Source organism: Felis catus, chromosome A2 (genome assembly GCF_018350175.1).
Source record: "Felis catus isolate Fca126 chromosome A2, F.catus_Fca126_mat1.0, whole genome shotgun sequence".
Taxonomy (NCBI): Eukaryota; Metazoa; Chordata; class Mammalia; order Carnivora; family Felidae; genus Felis; species Felis catus.
The window spans coordinates 79,336,628-79,360,931 of NC_058369.1; the positions used below are offsets into that span (position 1 = coordinate 79,336,628).

General features: G+C 41.6%; 1 protein-coding gene and 1 long non-coding RNA gene across 5 annotated transcripts in view; one reads left to right on the forward strand and one right to left on the reverse strand.

Moving 5' to 3' along the window:
• Window positions 1–19,442, reverse strand: part of RINT1 (RAD50 interactor 1) — a 30,282-nt gene extending 10,840 nt beyond the window's left edge. For all 4 annotated transcript variants that reach the window (XM_045052269.1, XM_011280336.4, XM_045052267.1 and 1 more), the window contains exons 1-10: window positions 19,272–19,442; window positions 18,777–18,822; window positions 14,371–14,555; window positions 9,779–10,020; window positions 6,155–6,328; window positions 5,906–6,055; window positions 5,165–5,321; window positions 2,497–2,607; window positions 2,172–2,397; window positions 1,514–1,651 (exon numbers count right to left, since the gene is read on the reverse strand). In XM_045052269.1, coding sequence (XP_044908204.1) covers window positions 1,514–1,651; window positions 2,172–2,397; window positions 2,497–2,607; window positions 5,165–5,321; window positions 5,906–6,055; window positions 6,155–6,328; window positions 9,779–10,020; window positions 14,371–14,555; window positions 18,777–18,822; window positions 19,272–19,313 — 1,471 coding nt within the window. In that variant the 5' untranslated portion in view covers window positions 19,314–19,442. The remainder of the gene's footprint in view (window positions 1–1,513; window positions 1,652–2,171; window positions 2,398–2,496; window positions 2,608–5,164; window positions 5,322–5,905; window positions 6,056–6,154; window positions 6,329–9,778; window positions 10,021–14,370; window positions 14,556–18,776; window positions 18,823–19,271) is intronic.
• LOC102902565 lies at window positions 2,291–23,895 on the forward strand. The gene is made up of 4 exons (XR_002740447.2): window positions 2,291–2,421; window positions 15,822–19,655; window positions 19,848–20,035; window positions 21,610–23,895. It is a non-coding gene; the product is annotated as an uncharacterized LOC102902565 (long non-coding RNA).
• The last annotated feature ends 409 nt before the right edge of the window (window positions 23,896–24,304 follow it).

Here is a 24,304-nt window from a genome sequence, read left to right on the forward strand (position 1 = left end):
AAGACGTGAAAGTTTTGGTTCTTCCCAGGACACAGTTATAGGTTTTCCCTATTGACATGCTTTGGTACCTTTGTCAAATAATTAATCGACCATCCAAGTACGGATCTATTTCTAAACTTTACAAGGTTGCAGGTTTCACAAGTATATGTACTTGTCAAAACTCACTGAACTGTATACTTCAGATTTATGTTCTCCATTGTATATAAATTACAGCTCAATTTTTTTAAATGTTTATTTTTGAGGAGGGGGAGAGAGAGAGAGAGAGAGAGAGAGAGAGAGAGAGAGCGAGCGAGCTCAAGCAGGGAAGGGGCAGAGAGAGAGGGAGACACAGAATCTGAAGCAGGCTCCAGGCTCCAAGCTGTCAGTACAGAGCCAGATGCGGGGCTTAAATCCACGAACCGTGACCTGAGCCAAAGTCAGATGCTTAACCAACTGAGCTGCCCAGGCGCCCCACAGTTTAATTTTTTAAAGGCATGAGGAAATTATAGATGGGCCCTGATTTATTATGGTTCAACTTAAGATTTTTCAAGTTTACAATGGTACAAAAGCTATACACATTTATAGGAATTATTTGAATATTTTATTTGGATCTCTTCCCAGGCTGGCAATATGGGATACAACCCTCTCATAATCCTGGGCAGCGGGAGAGCGGCATATCTCCATCAGCCATGGGATCATGAGGGTCAACAACCAATGCACTTACAGCCATTTTGTCCTCACACAACCATTCTGTTTTTCACTGTCAGTACAGTATTTAATAAATTACATGAGATATTCAACATTTTATTATAAAGGTTAGGTGTATGAAATGCATTTTTGACTTAAAATGTTTAACTTAGGATACCTTCATCAGGATGTAGCCCCACTGTAAGTCACAGAGCTGTATGATAAGGTTTTGGGGTAATGGTGGGGTTTGGAGGTGGGTCCTGCCCCCATGCTTTAATAAAATCACCTTTTTGCACCAAAGACATCTTCAAGAATTATTTCTTGGCCGTCAGCTCTGAACCCCACCATCACCCCAAAACCTCATGATGTACATATAAAAACCACCCCATTTCAGGGCACCTGGGTGGCTCAGTTGGTTGTGTCCACCTGACTCTTGATTTCAGCTCAGGTCATGATATCACGGCTCGTAAGATGGAGCCCCATGTCAGGCTCTGTGCTGACGGTGCGGAGCCTGCTTGGGATTTCTCTCTCTCTCTCTCTCTCTCTCTCTCTCTCTCTCTCTCTCTGCCCCTCCCCCCACAAATAAATAAAAATAAAACTTTTTTTAAAATCACCCCATTTCTTCAACAAAGAACATTCAGTTTAACGTCTGACCTCAGCTCAGGTCATGATCTCACAGTTTGTGAGTTCGAGCCCTGGACTATGGATCCTCTGTCCCTATCTGTCTCTGCTCCTCCCCCACTTGTGTGCACGCATGCGCTCGCTCTCTCTTTCGTTCTTTCTCTCAAAAGAAAAAAAAAAAAAGCTTACCTAAAAGAAAGTTGTATCTTGAAAGACTTATACTTACCAGTTATAACCAAGAGTAGTGTCATAAAAGTTTCTGCACAGTCTGGAACTTTCATCTCGTCCACATCAGTGATATCCTTATATTGGGATATCCAAGCAGCTTCTGATGAAAGCATTGAGTCCATTTTTTGAAGAGCAACTGATATGCAGAAAAAGGGAACAGGTCAATTAAGTAGTTACAGTCATTCTTAATTTTCAGCACAAGTTTTTAGGAGTAATGGTTTTTCTGTAAAAAACAAACAAACAAAAAACCAAATCTACAACCTCCCACCGGTTGCACTATATTTAACACGCTCTGTGTTAGGGTTGAACAAGATTCCCTACTTCTCCCCGCCACCCCTACCCAAAATCTTCAAAATAGTTAAACTGATGAAACAAGCTACATCCAGCAGACACTACAAAGAACAGGAAGTACTATGGTACAATCTATAAAACAGCTGTATCCTATACTGGCTTGACTCTTCCATTCTAGAAACGTGGATGGTGCAAGTACAAGAAAATCTGGTCTGATGGGAAGAAAAGGCAACTTGGTAAACCTTAACCAAGAAAAATCCAGATGACTCTAGTTTCTACCCAGAGCGGGTGGAGAAAAACACCAAAAGTTAATATACACAAAAGGAGATAATATGCTCTCCACTTGATGGCTACTGAACACTTACATTTTCTCTCCACAGTCAACCACCTCTGAAAACAGGTGTCCTCTGACAGAATATGCATACAGTTGGCAAAAGTGCTGGGATAGCCATAAAGACTGTGCAGCTCCCTTTCGAACAAAAGCACCTCATCCACCAGATGACAGAAGAGATTGTCATCATAGAGCAGACATGGGATGTCTGCAGCTAACTTCTCAAGAACGAGCATCATGAGGCCCCGGGAAAATTCAAGCTGAAAGAAACATGTAAGCAGGAGGTAAGGTAAATGACAGATTATTCGCGGACACACACAACTCTAAAACTGGAACAATTTAAGAACACAGTTTCTTACCCTTGCATTTACCGAAGGGCCTACTTTGTCTAATATTGGCTGAATCTTCTCATCCAGAAACTGAGTGTGATTCCCAATCCACATAAGTACCTGAGCCAAGTACCATTCAGGCTAAGGAAGGAAGTTAAAATAGTCTGAATTCTTAAGTCATTCTGACCAGAAAGTTACAATTAAATGGTTCTAGTTAATTGTATACACATAGCACTTACACAAATTAGGTGAAGATTCTTATAAAAGAACACAATTTCTGCTCTGAACTTTAATCAGATGGTTCCCAATGTACTCCCAACAAATTCCCAAAGGTGGCATAAGTCAGTAAACTCATAAATTTACAATACTGTATGTGTTGAAAACATAGCACTTTGGAGATATGTAAAATGATGAGCATTACAAAGAACCGATGGCCTTTAATTTTGTTTTGTGTTTGGTTTTTTTGTAAATTACACTCCAAAATAACTTTTAAACCTGATTTTCTTCTGGTTTGTCTTTTCAAAAGGTAAAGTAAGAAAAAAATATGCCTTAAAACAGGGAAAATCATAGAAAAGTAAATGTAAATAGGCAGCTTTTTAAATTGTCCCTAGAGATGATTCTACAAACCTTCCAAGTTTTGTTGGACAGGCATTCAAAAACATTTACTGAGGGTAAATCCCTGTTATGTGCTAGATGCTAGGAATACAAAAGTGAGTAAGGGGCATCCCTAATCTCAGGGGCTGTGTAGTGTAGGCTTGATGACAGAGTGGAAATGTACTTTAGAAAGGAATCAACATGGGGCGCCTGGGTGTTTCAGTTAGTTAAGTGTCCAGCTTCGGCTCAGGTCATGATCTTGGGGTTCCTAGGTTCGAGCCCCATGTCAGGCTCTGTGCTGACAGCTGGGAGCCTGGAGCCTGCTTCAGATTCTGTGTCTCCCTCTCTCTCTGCCCCTCCCTTGCTCATACTCTGCCTCTCCTTCCCTCTCTCTCTTTCTCAAATATAAATATTAAAAAAAAAATTAAGAAAATAATTTTAAAAAAAGAAAGGAATCAACATAACTCACAATTTTCTAACCTCAAATTCTTACTGCCTCTCTACAGCTGTAGGTTTATTGCCTTGTCTCGCTACTTACTAATTGGTTCTATTCTTCTTTCCACCAACACCTCATCCAAAAAATGAGGAGATCCATACAGTACAACAGAATAAACTGAATTTAAGACCCAGAAATCCAATTGCCACTCAACTCCTTCCCATGCAAACATAACTCCCTATCCCTTGACCCCTTTAAAATTCTATAAAGCCTATAAACTCATTTATAAATGCCACGTACAACGCCTGGGGTAAGCCTGGTGCAGTAACATATAATTCAAAACACTGAAATGAACCACTCTGCTACTTGCACTGCATTAAATGTAGCAAAACTTAAGGATAAATAAGGTAGTTTCCACCCCCTGGCAACAGAGTTCTAATTCTCAATAAATTCAATCAAATTTCATTAAAAACAAATGCCTGATTGTTTTTCCAGTCAAGTTAAAGAAAAATCTCAAGAATATCTCCAATATAGGGGCACCTGGTGGCTCAGTCATTTGAGTGTCCGACTCTTGATTTTGGGTCAGGTCATCCAGAGTCCTGGGATCAAGCCCTGCTTTGGGCTCCACACTGAGCGTGGAGCCGCTTAAGATTCATTCTCTTTCTTTCCCTTTCTTTCTTTCTTTCTTTCTTTCTTTCTTTCTTTCTTTCTTTCTCTTTCTTTTCTTTCTTTTCTTTCTTTTCTTTCTCTCTCTCTCTCCCCTGCCCCCCCGTCCCTCTGTTCCTCCTTACTCACTCACCTCTTTCTCTAAAAAAAAAAAAAAAACAAAAACAAAGAAACAAAAAACAGAGTATCTCCAACATACATGGCTGTAATCCCTCAGCTAAAATGCTGGTGAGATGGTGAGAATTTCCTCAAAGCCAACCCCATCATTCCTTACTTTCTTGTACACACACAAATCATTTACTGTTTTAAAATTTTTTAAAGCTTTTCACTTATTTTTTAAATGGTTATCCATTTTTGAGAGAGAGAGAGATGGAGGGAAGGAGAGAGGGAGGAGGGGAGGGGGAGGGAGAGGGGGAGAGAGAGAGAGAGAGAGAGAGAGAGCAAGTGGGGAAGGGGCAGAGAGGGAGACAGAGAATCCCAAGCAGGCTCCACACCATTAGCACAGAGCCTGATGCGGGGCTTGAACTGTGAGATCATGATCTGAGCCCCAACCAAGTGTCAGATGCCCAACCAACTGAGCCACCCAGGCACCTCAGCCATAAATCATGGTAGCATCAGCACTCTGTTCAAAAGCAAATACTTGACTATCTGTGGACTTTCACATCTCTCTCTGATATATATATAAGCCTGAAGGAGCAATTCGCACAGTGAAACACGTGGAGCCAGTTGTCACAAGTGCCCCCAACAAATGTCACAGCACACCCAAGGGGCAACTTGAGACACTGGTGAGATGACGTGCTAATGAGTGAGCGGAGTCCCATGGCATATCAACACAAGTCCCAAAATAGATCTATTAAGGCAAGGACAAAACAGGAATTTAGCTCTTCAGAGAAAAAACAGAAATGTGAATGGGATCGGATTTTAACTTAAACCAGAAAGAGGATCAGGATGCTTAACAACTGCTATTAATAACAACGAAGGACAAGAGTTGGCAAAGCACACCTTGCTTATAACATTAGTCTGTCGGTTCCCTCGGAAGTGATACCTGAACCTTTTCTGAAGGGGAGTCAGCATAATCTGGATGGGCAGGATGACAGACGGGGATGCAGGAAGACAGTATTTTTCTGGAAGTTGTTTTGGCTCAGTAAGTAATTCATCTCTGACATAGTCAAGTCAAGGAAAAAGAAAAGTATACAAAACAAAATATATGCATGGATATATGGATATATACACATATATACACACATACGTGTATGTATGTACAGATACACAATATATTTTTCTAACAAATATATAAGATACTAAGTAAAATTAATTATAAGACATAATTTTACATTGCATATGATTTCGTAAAAAGTGCATGAAATATGTTATTAGAATTACCCTGTCTTTCCTAACATAAAAAACAGTAGTGAGGAAGGAAACACAATCAAGAATTCCTTTATTAACACTAGATTACTAAACTTTCCTCCCTATTGCCCATTTTTTTTTTCTGTCATCCCAAGAGACCTACGTGTGATATAAACCTGGGTCAGTCATATATTTCAGACTGACCCCGCTCCCCCCAACGCTATTCACTCTGAAGGGCACAATCCATCACTCTGCGGGTATATACAGATCAAGTCCAAACCTAGTACTACTGTTTGGCTTCTTGGTCCCTTTCAAAAAGTTTTACTCTCTAGCCACAAATCCACTCTCGGAAAAAAAAGCAATTTTAGTAAGTTTTATCTCCAACAAAGATACGAGGTTTGCAGTTTCAGAAGCTGGCAAAACAGTGTCTCCAGGTTACTGTATATCTCAGGGGCACCTGCTGGGCGACTCAAGCCAACAGTCTGAGACTGGGGGGGTGTGATGAATGGCCAGTGAAGCTGGGCTAAAACTTCCTCAAAATCACTGTAACGGAAAAAGCAACACACGTATTTCAGTAAAATACAATGGTCACCGAATATCCATGTGAAAGCACTACCATGAAATAACAGGTGAATTCCTTACCTTGTAAGTTTGTCCTTGAGGATCTTATGCCAGAATTTAACAGTGGCTCTCATGAAAGCAAGAAGATGAGCACAAGATGATTCCTGAAGCTTGATGTCAAGTTCCGCCATAGACACCAGAGTAGACGCTGCCTCTGGGACGTTATTGGTCATCAGATATTGCTGAATGTTATCACTGCAAAATGAGGCAAAGCAAACTTCAAAGATAGTCTGTCAAAATTCCAAGTGCAGCAAAAATGACATCTCCCTCCTGTGGTGTATAACGTTCCGTGCAAGGAAGAAGGAGGCAGCCAGAAGTGGCTTTCTTTTTACCAATGTGGCCAAAGCTTAACATTTTTTCTAGGAAAGCCAGAAATCAAGACATTCATGCAAAATCAATTAATCAAATCCTTTGAAACAAGCCAAATAAAAGATGTCTTCAGGACGAATTTATCCCGTGAGCCACCATTTTGGCTTATTTGACTTCATAGAGCAAAACATTTTATTTAAAAATGAGATGTTGTGTGTCAACTATACTTGAATAAAAAATTAAAGGGGAGCCTGGGGGGCTCAGTCGGTTAGGTGACTGACTTTGGCCCAGGTCATGATGTCATGGTTCATGAGTTTGAGCCCTGCATTGGGCTCTGTGCTGACAGCTCAGAGCCTGGACTCTGCTTCTGATTCTGTGTCTCCCTCTCTCTGCACCTCCCCTGCTCATGCTCTCTCTCTGTCTCTCAAAAAATAAATGTTGAAAAAAATAATTTAAAAAAATAAAAAAAGTTAAAATGAGGAAAAATGAAAATGAGATGTTTCTTTGGATAAAAATAACATCTCATAGCTTAAACAGCTAAGAATAAGGAAAAAAATGTGACCTTGTCAATAACTGACCTTGGTTCAGGAGCCGCCCCCTGTAGGAAACCTGAGGCGGGAGTGTACCTCCAGGCATCCTCTGCCGGCCGCCAAAGTGCTGGGACTCCAGTTCCCCGTTTGGTGTATGTTCCTGGGGCGCACACGGCATCCTCCTTAGGAACAGGAATGTGTATCTCCACCCTGCAGAGCTCCACTATGCACAAGCATTTTTTCCTCTCCTCTGAGAGCTGCTTGTGTTTTTCACGGTCACTGCTTCAGGCCTCAGCAAGAATACTTAGCTCATGTTTTTGTATTATTCTATTCATTCCTTTCAGCTCTTGTGGCCATCCCTTACTCCCATTCTCTCATTTTTCTTTCTTCTCTTTCTCTAATCATTTTTATTAAGATTTCCAACCAGTTTTGTCTTTTATAGCTACTACCAGAATTGAAAGCACTCTTTTGTCCCATTAGGTGTCAAGAAACCCATCATGTCTGCATTGAAAGCACCAGTAGTTTTTTGGGTTTTTTTATGGACTTGTTCTTTTCTTGTTGATTTTTAAGTTTATTTATTTATTTTGAGAGAGTGCATGTGTGTGAGGGAGGTGGAAGGGCAGAGAGTGAGGGAGAGAGAGAATCCTAAGCAGGCTCCACGCTGTCAGCTCAGAGCCCGACACAGGATTGGAACCCACAAACTGTGAGCTCATGACCTGAGCTGAAATCAAGAGTCGGACGCTCCAGTGACTGAGCCACCAGGATCCCCGTTTATGGGCTTGTTCTGATGGTCAGCATGCATGGAGCCTGCTCCCCTGTAAGGTTCTTCCCTGTGCATCATGGCAAATTAAAACCTTCTTGCTGATTTTCCACTTCAAAGAAACATAAATCCAAAGTAAGTGTTGCATTATGTTAAAAGGAAGACTGCTGTGTTTAAGAAATGTACAAATATTACAAAACAATGTAAAATGTACACAAAAGCACAGAGTAAGGGAGGATTCCTTTCCAGGACACAGTGAAGTAGCTCTCCACACAACACAGCATCATGAATGGCATTCAGAGCACAGAAAAAGCTAGGGAAACAGGGTTTGTGCATAATGACACTGTGATACTGTGGTATTCAAGAAGCAGAGCTAATAAAAGATGCTAGTTCTAAGGAAAAAACTAATTTTTTAAAAAAGAGAAAGTGCTACAGAATAAAAAGCAGGTTAATGTTAGAGAGAAATTAGATGAGGAAAATCTTAAAAACCCAAAGGAAGACAGAAATAGAGATTTATCACATCGAGAGCAAAGAACATGTTATTAAGGAGAAATAGCTATGCTCTATTTGATTATGAACTTGATTCCTATTTCTTTTTTCTTTTTTTTTTTTTTTAATTTTTTTTCAACGTTTATTTATTTTTAGGACAGAGAGAGACAGAGCATGAGCGGGGGAGGGGCAGAGAGAGAGGGGGACACAGAATCGGAAACAGGCTCCAGGCTCCGAGCCATCAGCCCAGAGCCTGACGCGGGGCTCGAACTCCCGGACCGCGAGATCGTGACCTGGCTGAAGTCGGACGCTTAACCGACTGCGCCACCCAGGCGCCCCATTGATTCCTATTTCTAATATGATGCCCAGGGCAAACTTGTCTTAAACAATCCCAACACCAGAAAAAGGCTATCCATAACCATAGTCCTATGTTAATTAACCTATTGCTTTGGCTACTACAAGAGTGAGGCTTTTAAACAATTTACTCTACTTAATAATAAGGTTATGAACCTTGCTCCTTATTGGTGTTTTCCTCCAGAGGGGCAAAGAAAAATGAAGTAAAAAGTACCAAGATTTAAAATCTGTTCACCCCAAATAATTTATCCCAACAAGGAGATGACCTAAAAAGTTTAAATTGATTTCTGGAATCACTGGTAACACTACAATCTTAGGTGTATCATTTTTTCTGTAAATGTTAAACTTATATATGCAAAACAAAGACTTCACACCATGCTGAGAGGTAAAATTCTTTAAAATCTCGGGAAATACACAGGACAAAGTGATACTGCATTACTCTTTGGAAGACGTAACATAAAATATATTAACTCCAATACACAATGGGACATTAAGACTCTTGGGTGACTTTTCTTCTTCAAGTCTTCCAGACAATATTAATAGTTGCTGACAGCTTTGAGCAAGAGTAGCTAAAACAAAGCACGATGGAACCATGCAGTATGGAGGGGCTGGGGGACTATATAAAAAACCAAGTAATTTTGCCAATCTAGGCAGAAATGTTAATTTAGCTTGTTTGAAAGACAATACCAGACATTCTCAGTTAACACTAGTGATTCAATTCAGAATTCAATTCAGAAAGAAGTGTGTACTTTTTTACCCTCTACCCACAGGTAGCAAAACTGTTACTTAAGAATACTGTACATCTCTTATTAGAGGATTCCCATTGAAAGAAATTCAAATTTTCAAGAAAGCAATCCGTTTTATTAAGTGATCGTGTCTAAAAAGTAATATTACCACGTTGAAGAGTTGTTTATTAATTTGGTATTATAAATAATAGTTTTTATTTTGTGTTCACAATACAACTACAGGACTTAAAATTTTTACTTAGATCACTTTCTTTCAAATGCAAATTAAGCTCCCTGAAAAGTTTATGTTCATTCACAAAAAAGGAAAAGAATCATTATAATACTATTTTCATAACAACCAGGAAAATTACATTATTATAATCTTTAATTAACTCAATTATTTAATGGCTTGCATGCACTGCTAAGACAGAGCCTCAAAGGAAAATAATAATTATGAGAACAAAGAAGCCCTTTTTACCTTAGTTCTTCAATTTGTGAAATCCATTTAAGGTAAGCAAGATGGCGCTCAATCTCTTCAATTTGGTTAATCATGGCCCCCAGATCTTCCATCCAGGGCTGTGCGGTCAGCAAATGGCTGTTAATGGAACTGAAGAGATGAGTTTCTTGCTCCAGAAACTGGTTAAGAAATTGCTTTGATTCTTCTGCATTTTTTAAGGCACTCTGAATTCTTTTAGGGATTTCTGATGAAATTGTAAGTACCTGATTGTAACAAAAACAAAAAACAGCAGCAATCAGATAAAATTTTCACACTTTTTTTTTTAATGCTTATTTTTGAGAGAGAAAAAGCACCACTGGGGGAGGGATAGAGAGAAAGGGAGACAGAGGATCGGAAAGTGGGTTCTGAGCACAGAGCCCGATGCAGGGCTCAAACTCAAGACCCACGAGATCATGACCTGAGCAGAAGTCGGACGCTTAACTGACTGAGCCACCCAGGAGCCCCCTTGTAATGTTTTAATTAGATTATCATCTTCAAAATACGTGTTTGTTCTAAAAGAATTGAAAATTGTCAATTATAAGCTTCAAAAGAAAGGTGCGACTTCTGCCTCCTGCACCAACCAAACCTAAACACAAAATGTCGTGCGTGGGGATGAGTGGGCAGCAGCAGATGCCCCCGTAAGCACCTCTGCATCTTTCATGAAGCTCAGCACTTTCAGAGGGTCCAGACAGAGAATTTTCTTATGCTTTATCTACCAAACACTTTCCTTCAAAAACAAATGAAGTTCTATTCTAAAAGTCTGAGTACATGTTTGTTGCAAAAGTGACCCTGGTGATTCTGATTGAAGTCTACGGCAAGAACCATTGACTTGGGAAGATAATATACAGGTAACGCCTTTAGATGTCGTATTTACTAATTCTTCTTCTAGCACATGGAAAAACATATACAAGTATTAGGTATCAATACAACATAAAAACTATTCTAGAGGAATTTCAATTGAATCAAGACTGATTAGACACTTTGTGCGAAGCACCGTGCTAGGAACAGATAAATAAGACATGGTGTCTGCCCTTAAGCTCAGTTCATATGGGAGAGAAATGGAAGCAAATAACTACTGTATTATGGGACTGATGCAATATTTTAAAGATAGATGCTAGGTACAATGGTGTCCGAAGGTAGTGCCTCCCAAACCTGAATGTACACAGGAATTGCCTAGACAGCTGGTGTAATGCAAATGTGAGTTGTTAAGTCTGAAGTAGGGACTGACATTCTGCATTTCCAACAAGCTCCCACGCTTTGGATAATGAGGTGTTGAGATGCAAGGCAACTGGGCTTACATGGCTCCTGCAAAGACCTCTACAGGGCCGGTGGGAATTTTCTGGGGAACTTTGGAAGGAAAGGACATTCCAGACAAAAGGAACGGCTCAGTCATGATGAGAGACCAGCAAAACTGAGTAAGGCACAGAATACAGTTCAAGAACACATAGAAAGAAGAGACGACGCTAGGGGCACCTGGGTGGCTCAGTCGGGTCGGACTGCAGCTCAGGTCATATCCTGAGGTTCATGGGTTCGAGCCCCACATCTGTGATGTCAGCTCAGAGCCTGGAGCCTGCTTTGGATTCTGTGTCTCCTTGTCTCTATGCCACTCCCCTGCTCATCCTCTGTCTCTCTCTGTCTCTCAAAAATAAATAAATAGGGGCGCCTGGGTGGCGCAGTCAGTTAAGCATCCGACTTCAGCCAGGTCACGATCTCGCGGTCTGGGAGTTCGAGCCCCGCGTCGGGCTCTGGGCTGATGGCTCAGAGCCTGGAGCCTGTTTCCGACTCTGTGTCTCCCTCTCTCTCTGCCCCTCCCCTGTTCATGCTCTGTCTCTCTCTGTCCCAAAAATAAATAAACGTTGAAAAAAAAAATAAATAAATAAATAAATAAATAAATAAATAATGTTAAAAGAAAAAAAAAAAAAAAAAGAAGAGACAAACCTAGATTGGTAGGGAGAGGCGAGATCAGAGAAGCATCTTGTGCCTTAGAAGGATGTGGGCTTTTTCCAACAGGCAATGGGAAGCCATTAAGAGTTTAAAAAAAATTTTTGTTAACGTTTATTCATTTTTTGACAGACTGAGCATGAGCAAGGGAGAGGCAGAGAGAGAGAGGGAGTCACAGAATCTGAAGCAGGCTCCAAGCTCTGAGCTGTCAGCACAGAGCCTGACACAGGGCTCGAACTCACTCACAAGGCAGTAGGATCATGACCTGAGCTGAAGTCGGACGCTCAACCGACTGAGCCACCCAGGTGCCCCACCATTAAGAATTTTTAATAAGGGAATCATTCAGTTAGATTTATGATTTGGAAAGTCAGGGACGGCTGGCTGGCATAGTTGGGGGAGCACGAGACTCCTGATGTAGGGGTTGTAAGTTCGAGCCCTGTGTTGGGTATAGAGATTACTTAAAATAAAAAATCTAAAAAAAAAAAGGTAACGTGATAAACAATTATGTTTATTCTCATATTATTTGTAGTACTAAAAAGTGGAAACAGCAAAAATGTCCACTAGTAAGGGCCTAGTGAAATTATGTACAACCATAGTTGAATACCATAAAACCATTCAAAAAGAGAGATCTATATACATTGATAGGAAAGCAAGTCATGTATTACATTAATTATAAAAAGTTAAGCCATGCATATTTTAAGTATACGCGCGCTTACACAATACAGAAAAGACTGTAACTATATATATAAATTTGCTTATTCACACATGAGATCATTTCTGTAATGGATAAAAATGAGCGATGGTTACTGCGGGATGGGAAGGAAGCAGAAGATGGGCAACTGCCATCCAGTGTGAGAGGCTGCAGCCCTAAACTGGGTGAACTGGGTGGCGGGCAGAGACAGGAAGGGGGCAAAGGTCAGATGTTCTGGAGATGGGATAGAGGAGGCAGGATGACCGGCGATCTTAGTAAGGTTCCCAGGCTTCAGGCCTGGGTGACAGGCAGATAGTGGCGCCATTTTCCAAGAAAGGGAAGCATGTGAAGACACAGAGCAGTACAGTTTGGGACATGCTGAATTTAAGGTTCAGTTAGGGGCTTTGGCAGCAGCTTCCGGGGTCATCGGAGATACAAGCCTGGTTGGGAAGTGGAGACAGACACAAAGAAAGGGGACTTCTTGAGGAAGCCTAACAACAAAAGGGAGGGACTAGCACTGGCTAAGAGATGAGGGGGGAGTGTTCTGTTTTCCGGAAGAGCCGTGGGCGTGTCCCTACTCTGAGGGGACAGGACTGGCTGAGGAGCAGAGGAGGAAACTATAAAACCACGAAGCAACATCACTCCGGTGGCAGGTAGAATCTGAGGCACGAGGACAGCCGTAGACTGATCTTCGGCTGAATTAAGAAGTAGACATGGCTGCAAAGAAGTTTGTGGAATGTGGGGTAGACTGTTCAATAGAGTCATGCTAAGCGGCCTTCATCTTTTCTATTTGGGAAGACAGAATGGCCAGATGGGGCAGGTATCCTGGGGAGAATTTGTAAGAACAAATGAGGGGAGTGGCAGAGGAGCCGACCTTCCCAAGGAAGGAGCCCCGGAGACCACATATCAGGGCTGGCATCCATCTGCTCAGCCTGTGACTTCCTCAGAGAGCCCACTACACCTTGGCCGCAGGCGTGGACAGAGGGGGTGGGGCTGGGCCATGCTTAGGAGAATAGGGCAGACATGGTGGAAAAACCAGAAAGGTGAGGGCTGAGGGGGTGGGGATGGGGGAACACAGGATGGCTATCAACCCAGGGCTAACACACGAACATACCCACGCACTTAACCCAATGTAGCAGTTACATGATTATGAATCTTTTATCCTTGACACACTGTTGCAAGTAAGTGGATCCACTTATTTTTTTAAGATTACATTCATTGGGTTTTTTAAATGCCATTTTAAGTAATAATTTCACTGTAAAAAGAAAACACCTGAAAATACAGAAAGATGTAAAGAAAATGAATCACCTGTTAACCAACCACTCAGAAATAACCATTATTATGTCATACTTATTTTCAGGTTTTCTCCTCATGAGCGCACATATAAAAAGTTTGGAATGATGGTGTTATGACATTTTTGTACACCATGAATTACTTCCTTGACTTTAAAAGTCACTGTACGAAAAACTCCTTAAAATGTTAGCTGTCAGGGGTGCCTGGGTGGCTCAGTTGGTTAAGTGGCCAACTTCAGCTCAGGTCATGATCTCACGGTTTGTGAGTTCAAGCCCCAAGTCGGGCTCTGTGCTGACAGCTCAGAGCCTGGAGCCTGCTTTGAATTCTGTCTTTATCTCTCTGCCCCTCCCTTGCGCTCTCTCTCTCTCTCTTAAATAAACATTAAAAAACAATTTTTTTCATGTTAGCTGTCATTATGTTTTTAAGACCTAAATCAGACCAGCAGGAACTTTGTCTTTTACATAATTTGTAAAGTACCTAGCACATTGTAGGTCCTTAAAACCTATTAAACAGTTTTAAATGACTAGACTATTTGTCATAATCTGTATCTTCAAAATTCCCTAGAACAACAGTGATATATAATAATGGTGATGTCTATATTATGTCATTGAACAATTCTGGTATTATTTCAATGAGTTTTAATACTTGCCTGTTCTTCTAACTGCATTTTATTTTCTGTCATCTGTTCTATGAGTTTATCAAGTTTCTTTAAAGATTTAAGGTCATTTCCAACTTCTTTTTCTATAAATGCAGACACGTAGGAAGTGAGATCACCATTATCTGTATCTTCACTGACTTGTTCATTTCCAAAAAGAGCTGCAATATTTATGTCATCTAAAATGAAAGAATAACAATTATTTAACATCACCAAGCACCACAGGATTAAAGGAAATACAAAAGATATACAAAGGGGGGCACCTGAGTGGCTCAGTCAGTTCAGTGTCCGACTTCAGCTCAGGTCATGATCTCAGAGTGTGAGTTCGAGACCCACATCAGGTTCTCTGCTGTCAGCATAGAGCCTGCTTCAGATCCTCTGTCCCTCTCTCTCTCTGCTTGCATGCTCTCTTTCTCTCAAAAATAAACATTTTTTTAAAAAGGAATTCTTTTAAAAAATGCCTTAAAAAAAGAAAAAAATAGTATTGAAAGATTTTGAGTCTATGAAAAAAATTGAAAAGGTGACCGAGTAAAAACTCTTCCTTATGTAAGAGTAAAAAAGTTGGGTTTTAAAAAATGTTTATTCATTTATTTTGAGAGGGAGTAAGAGAGAGCATGCATGGAGGAGGAGTAGAGAGAGAGAGGGAGAGAGAATCCCAAGCAGGCTCATGCTATCAATGCAGAGCCCGATGTGGAGATCGATTTCACAAACCGTGAATCATGACCTCAGCTGACATCAAAGTCAGACGCCTAACCGACTGAGCCACCCAGGAGCCCCGAGTAAAAAAGTTTTAAAAGCTTCAAATGCCATTATACAAAACTTTCCATGTCAGAAAAAGGAAAAAAGGGAGCTTGAGAGAAAACACAAATTACTAAGGAACATTCAAAATGACTGATGCAACCACTAAATTGCACAGTCCGACGTGAGGATCCTTCTGTGGCAAATAAACTAGACTCACACCAATCCACAGTGTACTTATTAAATGTGACAAAAACAGGTGATTCGGAGCCCTGAGCCATTTCTCGGGAAGAGTGGGAGCAGAGGCAACATGGACGGTGGCTGAGCAAACAATGTGCAGTGAAACCAGGAGCTCCTGGGTAGCTTTGCTCCCATCCCATTTAGCATGTGGGCAGATTTCCCTAAGAGCCCGTTCCTTACTCTCCGCCTGAAACCTAGCATTGCCTATCGTTTCCACGTCAGTTTTTCACTCTGCAAGCGTCTATACCTTCTTCCAGTATCCACAATGTTTAAGGCAAAATTAAGCAATTTAAGCTGCCTCTAATTCTTTGTGGAAAGAGGCAAGATTCAGATACATAAATAAAAAATGTTCAATTTTTATTTAAAGAAACGAACTTCTAGTAAAAGCTTGATTCACTTCAAAGGCAATTAAGTGAGCTTCCACTGTCCTAAATTTCTGGACCGACAGCACTGCTCCTCTCTTCCAGAGTATCTCCAGCTCTATATCTGTTCCAGGGTGGATGTGCCCTAAGCGCCAGAGAAAGTGGAAGGCCACAGCAGCTTCCTGACAAAGAAGGTAAGAGTGACAAGATTTGCAACAGCTGCTGCGTCTCTTTCCACACCACCCTGGTGTGCTGAGATACACTGTTTCCTCTGTAGTATCTGTTTCCATGTGCAGGCTATTCCCTTTTGGTAACTCATGGAATTCTTCCAGCAGAAGGATAGGAAACTCGGTATAATGGTAGCTGCGAGCGTGCCACTGTGGGGTCCCTAGACTCCCTGCTGCCCAACATGCTTGACTCCACTCGGTCCACGGTGTGAATTATTCCGCAGACGGGGCTTAATCTCCCTAGATTTGAGTAGCACCTACAGATTAAAAAAAAAAAAAAAAAAAAGATAACATAGAAGTGTAAGAGGAACAGCAATTGATTTCCAGATGAAAGTAAGTGCTATAAAATAAGGCCCCAGAGAAAAAGCAGACTTCCTGGAAACCAAACCTTAGAATAAACCTGAACATGCGGTGCATTTCTCTACCTCAGGTTTAACTAAAGGATGTGGTCCTCCCTAAACAAACCATTCACGGTGTTTGTTTGTAAACAAATGAAAAGCTTGATTGTACTAGTTTATGTTTAGTTACAAAGACTACAGCAATTTCTAAAAAGAACAAAAGAAAAAAGAAAAACAAAAAAAAGTGTGTGTGTGAGAGAGAAAGCTGGGGAAACAATACGGGAGCCTCCTGGGGAGCAATACTGGTTGAACTTTGCCTCTGTTCTTCCTGGAGCTGCCCTTGTAGAAGTTGGCTCTTCACCAAAAATGAAGTTTTAAGAAAGCAGCAATGAGAGAAGGCAAGAGGTTAGACAAGAGATTATAATCAGCCTCATTACGAAACAACTGTTACTTCTGATCAAATGAAAATATGAAAAGAGAGAGAGAGAGATGCCTAAATGCAAAATGTAACTGTCAGATTTTGCTCGTTTAGGATTAAGAGAATACATACCAATGTGTTTAGTACTGGGTTATGTTCCTCCCCCAGCCCCCAAACCCAAATTTTCCTTTGTTCTATTCAACTTATGAGTATTCAAAGTATGTCCATGTGCTATGAGAAGCAGTAGCCCACCAGTAACTAGGAGCAAAACTAGCATAAATCTATGCCTTGACTTCCCACCTATAAATTGTACCATGTGCCCAGCTGACACCTTAAGGTTATACACGGCATTAAAATCCATGTTTCCTGACCCTCAACCCAAGTTTCTTACTTTTTTTTCTCCTTCAAATATGAGAATAGGCTGGTTTGCATCAAACTTCATTAATACAGAATCCATCTACGGTTATGGACAAGAGTCACAGTGTCCTCTTTTTCTAGTTTAATCTTGAATAAAACAAGTACGTTGTACATTCCATCTGCAGACACCTAGAGGCAGGGCTTTGTGGAGGGAATATTTTCCTGTAGCTTAGGGAGCAAATTCTATCTTCATTTACTTTTACTTACTGTTTCTTTTAATAAAAAAATTTTTTTGCAGGGGTAACCTGCGTGGCTCAGTCAGTTGAGCCTTGGACTCTTCATTTCACCTCAGGTCCTGATCTCATGGGTTGTGGGATCGAGCCCCACATCGGCCGTCTTGTGGAGCCTGCTTGAAATACTTTCTCTCTTTCTCTCTCAAAATAAATACATAAACATTAAAAAAAAATTTTTTTTTTTGCACCTACTTTTAAATTCTATTCTTTTGACATCACCATTTAAATGCAATAAGTACATTCTTGGTCAAATGACGTTCTTTAAGATGACACACTGGTGATTTGGGAGGTTTTTATGACTCTCCTTTTCTGTTTCTTGTAATAAGCACCCCTAATTGCAAACAAGTTGACCAAGCCACCAAAGGAGGGATAAGGACGAAGTCTATAGTCTGTGTCTATCATTCTACTAAATGACATCTCAGTAGGCATCAACTTCTCAGGCATCTGAATGGGCAAAGGTGGGAAAGGGAAGGGTTTAACTAAAAGATAGAGGGTACTCTCCAATCTTTTAAAAAAGGAGCTGAGCTATGACCGTCAAGTGCTATGGGCTACTTAGAGCTTTCCTTCCGAGGCAGAATGTATCCACAGGCATGGTAAGGGCAAGCCTAATTCCTGAAGGCATTATGGTAATGTGGGCACCCTTCCTCCTACCACTACTCATTCCTAGACTATTTGCCATGGTCAGAAGAACCAAAAACCCTCTGATGGAAAAGCTGTTACATGCCTTTCCCCTTCCTCCCCCAATAAACTTCACTTCAAAAGCCACTGAAGATTCCCTGATTTCCAGAAGCCTGCCATGCTTAGCTCATTACAGTAAAATGACAAATGTCCACATCCCTGACATGTGCTCCTGTCCTCCATAGGAAATGGAGACGCTGACCTTTTCCCTCTTCCTTGTCCAGACCAAGATTCAGGAAACAAGTTATCCCTTGTACTTTTCTTCCCAGATCAACTTTTACTGGCAATTCACTGAAGGTAAAGTACCACTAAACAGTTACCATTTTGACTCCAATTAAGGCGGTAGTCATCTCTCCTAGATCATTAATTAGCCCCTCCAAATTCCTGATGCTTGATAAGTTGTTGCTTCATTAAGATAACATGCAGGGCCCAATTATTCTGAATTGGTGCGGGGGGCAGACTCCAGTGAAACTACACCAGTCCCTGCACTAAGTCCGGGTCAGGAAGTATAGCTTATCTTCAAATTATCCCACATTTTACAATTTTAGAAAGAAAGATAGGTGCATGATGATAACCAGTACTTAATACAATGCAAGTATATTGTACCAAAAAAAAAAAAAAAAAAAAAAAATGGAGAGATTCATCTTAAAGACAACAGGCTAGGACTCTTCTGCTCCGCAGACCCTGGAGGGCTGAGTTTAGGAGAGATGGCTGGGTAAAGAATGGTAAGGTGTTTCGAGTCTGCTTACTTTTCTCCTCGACGTCCTTCCTTTCGTTACCACTTTCAGAGCAGCACTAGAAGAACAGGTGTAACAAACACATTAAGACTGGAGTGATAGGTGGAACTCCTCAGGATTCCCAGAGGGCGCGAGGTCCCAGACTCCCTCCCCTGGGGTCTTCCTGAGGGGTCAGGGCCATCTGACGCAGGTGGCCCTGAGGACCACCACTGCCACCTCCCCAGAACCGCTGGAGTTACCTTGCCCAGCCTTCAGGGCATGTCTCTACGTCCCTAGAGACAACTATCTGTGTCATCTCATCAGGGTCGCCAGAGCCACCGCCCTGGGACCACCTTCTCTGGGAGGTCCGTGCCACCTCGCCAGATTGGAAGGCCTGTCTCCCCGGGCCACGGAAAACACGTCCCCAGGCCGCCAGGGCCACCTCACCGACGCAATCTCCTTTGGGAGATCTGTGCCACCTCCCCGGGCTACCAGCGTCCCCTCCCCGGGCCACCAGGGCCGCCTCACCGGGGCTGCCGGCGCCTTGCCGATCTCGGCGGCCGGGAGCATCCCGTCTCCGCGCGAGTCCTCGGCTCCATGAGCAGCCAGCGTGGCTTATAGAGTTCCGCTGAGGCCAGCGGCCAGACACCGGCTCTCCCTGGGAGACCGTGGGGCTGGGCGCCACCTCTACTTCCCCTCGCCGTCTCTCTGATTTCTTCCTCTCCTTCCAGAGAGGCCCTGCCCGCGCAGCCGCCAGCCATGCGCGGTGGCGCCCTCTGCTGGCAGGGGGTCAGCACGGCCGTTCAGGAAGCGGGCGCCAGCCCCCCAGGCTCTCGGGAGAAAGGGGGGCGGGCCTTCTCAACCTCCGCCACACCTCCACCTCGCGGGGGTCCTTGCGGATGGAGCTTGAAGGTACCCCCACCCGCTACACCATAAATTCCTTGTGAACTTGTGTAAATTCCTTGTGTTCAGCTTATCCTTTAGATGAGACCCCAGATGTTCTCGGAGTGTGAGGGGGCTTGTTGGCCAACTTTAATGTAATTTGGTCGGCCTGTTTAGTTGGGGGAAATTCCAATGTCATTATCTTGGGATCTTTCTTTTAAGGCTGATCAGACCCAGCTAGAGATGACCCTCCACTTTCCTGCCTGTAGGGTGCAGATCTGGTTGTAAACGACTGGGAGCTGAATAGCAGAAGAGGACTCAGCATCAAATATGCACTTTACCCCGTGCAGAGGCCCAAAAAACGTGGCCTTTGACAAGAAGGAGGAACATGAGGGATCTGGAAGCAAGAGGTAGGTAGAGGACCCAGGGATTTGACTTCAAAAACAAACATGGGAGGTGGTACCAAAAAGACTAAAACAAAGGAGGGTGGGAGGGAACAACCCATAGAGGAAACAGAAACCATTTAGTGAGAAGAAAACTTTAAAATATATATATTCTGTATACATTGTCTATATACATTGTACATAGAATATATATAATCAATATCTTGAGATGTGAGGTACCACTGCAACCATAAAACAATAAATAACAGGATACTATTTTTAAAAGAGTATTTAGAGGGGCGCCTGGGTGGCTTAGCCGGTTGAGTGTTGGACTCGATCTCGGCACAGGTCATGAGCTCACCATTCATGAGTCTGAGCCCCGGCTGGGGCTCAGCACAGAGCCTGCTTGGGATTATCCCCTTCTCTCTCTGCCCCTCACCTCCTCACTTGCTCTCGTTCTCTCTCTCTCAAAAGAAATAAACATTAAAATAAATAAATAAAAAGAGTATTCAGAGACAAATATGATTGCAGAAATGGAAAGTTCAATAAAAGAGTTGGAAGATAAATGTTGGGAAATATCGGGGGGGGGTGGGAAGCAAAAGGACAAAGAAATGAAAAATAAGAAAGAAAGAAAAAAAAGAAATTAGAGGACCACTGCAGGAGATCCAAAATCTGAAAAATAAGAGTTCCGACAGAAAAACCAATCACTCCTTAGGGAAGGAATGATCATCACCAAAAAATTCAAGACAATGTCTCCAAACTAAAAGTCACGAGTTTCCAGATTAAAAGGGCTCACTGAGTGCCCAGCACAATGGATAAAAGATGACTCATCCCAAATCATCATTGTGAAATTGTAGGACATGGGGGTGGGGGGAACAGACAATCCTAAGCTTCTAGAGAGAAAAACAGATCACTTAACAAAGAGTCAAGAGTGAACATAACTTTCAATTTCTCAACAGTCACAAAGAAAGCTAGAAGACATAGGAGCAAATTCTTTTTTTTTAATGTTTATTCATTTAAAAAAAATTTTTTTTAACGTTTTTTATTTATTTTTGAGACAGAGAGAGACAGAGCATGAACGGGGGAGGGGCAGAGAGAGAGGGAGACACAGAATCTGAATCAGGCTCCAGGCTCTGAGCCATCAGCCCAGAGCCCGACGTGGGGCTCTAACTCACGGACCGCAAGATCGTGACCTGAGCTGAAGTCGGACGCTTAACCGACTGAGCCCCCCAGGCGCCCCAATGTTTATTCATTTTTGAGAGAGAGCGTGAGCGAGGGAGGAGCAGAGAGAGAGGGGGCAGAGGATCCAAAGCGGGCTCTGCGCTGACAGCAGCCAGCCTGATTCAGGGCTTGAACTCAATAAACCGTGAGATCATGACCTGAGCCGAAGTCTGACACTTAACCAACTGAGCCAACTGACTGAGCCACCCAGGTACCCCATAGGAGCAAATTCTGTCAAATTTCAAAAGGAGATTTATTTCAAACTAGTATTCTACACCTGATGAGTCAAATACCAATCAAGTGTGGGTAAACAATAAAGGTATGTACAAACATTCAAAGATCTCAAAAAATTTCCCTTTCATTTACTTTTCCTTCCTCAGGATGCTTCTGGAGGTTGTGCTCTACTAAAATGAGGGACTAAACAAAGAAAAAAAGAAGATATAGGATATAGGAAACAGAAGATATAATGCAGGAGAAAAATGATTTGAGAGGCCCTGACAACAATTCTTCACCAGACATGGATTGGTACAGGTCCAGAAGGCCCAGAAGAGACTCCATTTTCAGATGAAACTGATAGAACACCTCGTCTGTCTAAGTCTTGGGAAGCAGAGATTGAAACAATCGTTAAAAAGTTTGGGCTTGGCTTGGTGATGGATAGTAAACCAAAATAAGATAATAACTGCAGGAAAAACAAAAAGCTGAGCAGGAGAAGAAAAGTGATCATAGTATATACTACTTGGCCCAAGATGTAAGTAATGTTTACCTAATCATAATGAAGTAAACAGAAACCTATTTAAAAAAGGACAATATAACTAGATTGAGCAGATCAAAGGATGAAAAGTGTGGTGGCAGTGGGGAAAAGGATAGGGAAAGAAAGAAGAATTAAATCCTCATTTCCCACTGAGTGAAATCAACAGATAACGCCTAGAAGTGAGAAATCGAGAAATAGCAATGCGAACATTTTATATAGAGAAATGAAAGTAAATATCAAAATAACCAGTTAAAAGACAAGGAGGGGGAAATTGGTAAGGGGGGGGGGGTACAGTCTCTGCTCTTTCATTGCAATTTATAAGATTTCTACAGAATTATTTGGCACTAAATCATAGACATGCATACTCTGATAAAAATTAAAAATAACGTTAAAGGGAAAAAAAGATTGCTCTAAACCCAGATTTTTGCTTCTGGAGAATTCACTTCTGGTAAAGGAAACAAAAATGAAAATAAATTAAGATTGAATGCAGTAGGCTCAACAACGGAAATGTTTGCAATGACTGAGGGAGCACAGAAAACAATTGACTACTATCTGGGGAGTGTAAAGAGGCAATCTTAGATGGACAGAATAGTAGGCAATAATAAGGATGAAACAAGAGATACATTGTATGTTTTGGGCCCTTACCAGTCCATAGTGCTGGTGTGGATTAAAAGCAGGATCCCGAATATTATACATAACATACATGTTAGGATGCAATTTGAAAGTCAAGGAGAACATTAAATTGTTAAATGATTATTAGAGGGAGTTGGAATTTGGGACAGGCTTTGAACACTTCTGTATTATTTTAACTATAAAAGCCAATAAAGGGCTGTCATTTTGAAAAACAGAAAACTAAAAATGCATGTTTCACTTGGACCTTGTCTGAGGCGGTTCAGGATAAAATGCAGTAAGTTTTGATCATGGATCTAGCTAGCTAACAGCCAAAGGAATGTGAATGTTCTTTCCTTCCATATGCATTTATGAGGCGTTCGGCCTCAGAGAAGATAATTTTAAAGTATACAAAAATTTAAAGTTTAGGGTTGAATTTTTACTGTGTCTGTGGTAAACATATGTGCAGTTGCTGTCATTGGGACATTAACCTATGAATTAGCCATAGCCCAGGACATGTGATTATACATGGATTAGGGACAGAACACTGTCCTCAACTGAGGTGACTGATCTCAGAGAAAGACAGTATAGAATCCTACCAGTCTGAGTGAATTATCCATACTGAGTATGGATAATGTAAACCCAGATTTTAAAAACAAGTCTACCACTACTATAGGAAACAAAGTGGGGTTGTTCAAAAAATTGAAAATAGAATTAATATACAACAATACCACTTCTGGGTATATACCCCAAGAAATTGAAAGCAAGGTCTCAAATAGATATTGGAGCACCCGTGTTCATAGCAGCATTATTCACAATAGCCCAAAGGCCGAAGCAACTCAACTGATAATAGGGGAACAAAACGTGCTATATATATATGTAATGGAATATTATTCAGCCTTAGATAGGAAGGAAATTCTGCCACATGCTGCAACACGTGTTGCATCCTTAATGGATGAACATTAAGGAAATAAGGCAGTCACAAAGGGACATATGGCTATATGATTCCACTTATAGGAGTTACCTACAACTGTAAAATTCACAGAGAGAAGAGTAGAATAGTGGTTCCCAGGGCTAGGAGGTGGGGAGACTGGGAATTTGCTACTTCCTGGATAGAGTTTCAGCTTTGCAAGGTGAAAGCCTTCTGGAGATGGATGTTGGTGATGGCTGTACAACATTGTGAATGTACTTAATGCCACTGAATGTACACTTCAAAATAATTAAAGTGATAAATTTTATGTTGCATGTACTTTACCACAGTTTAAAAAAACCAAGTCTAATAGAAATTAAAGGACTTGAAATAATATATAGGTGTTTCACTGAGGATTGAAATTTGGCAAAATAGTGCAAAAACTATTAGAGGCCAGAATTTGGTCGCGAAACGTGTGCTACTTGAAGAGCATGGAAGGGGTATGGATTTTATTTTTCTTCACACAGAAGCACAAACTTGCTATGATCAGTTTTTTTCTGGAGCCTATCCTATTGAGGAGCCGTCAAGCAGGAGGGGTAAATCGAAGAAGTCGGAAAATGCTTCTCTCGGATCCCCTGCACTTGAAGGAATAATACATAGAACAATATATTCCCTAAAGTTATTCTTTTCCTTAAACTAGCCGCATGTGGGGGGCAACACAAAACGGCCATAACCATGTGGAAGAAACCTTTATTAAAATACGTGAAGCATTCGTTAAGGCCATGGCCACGGCCACTTTAGAAGT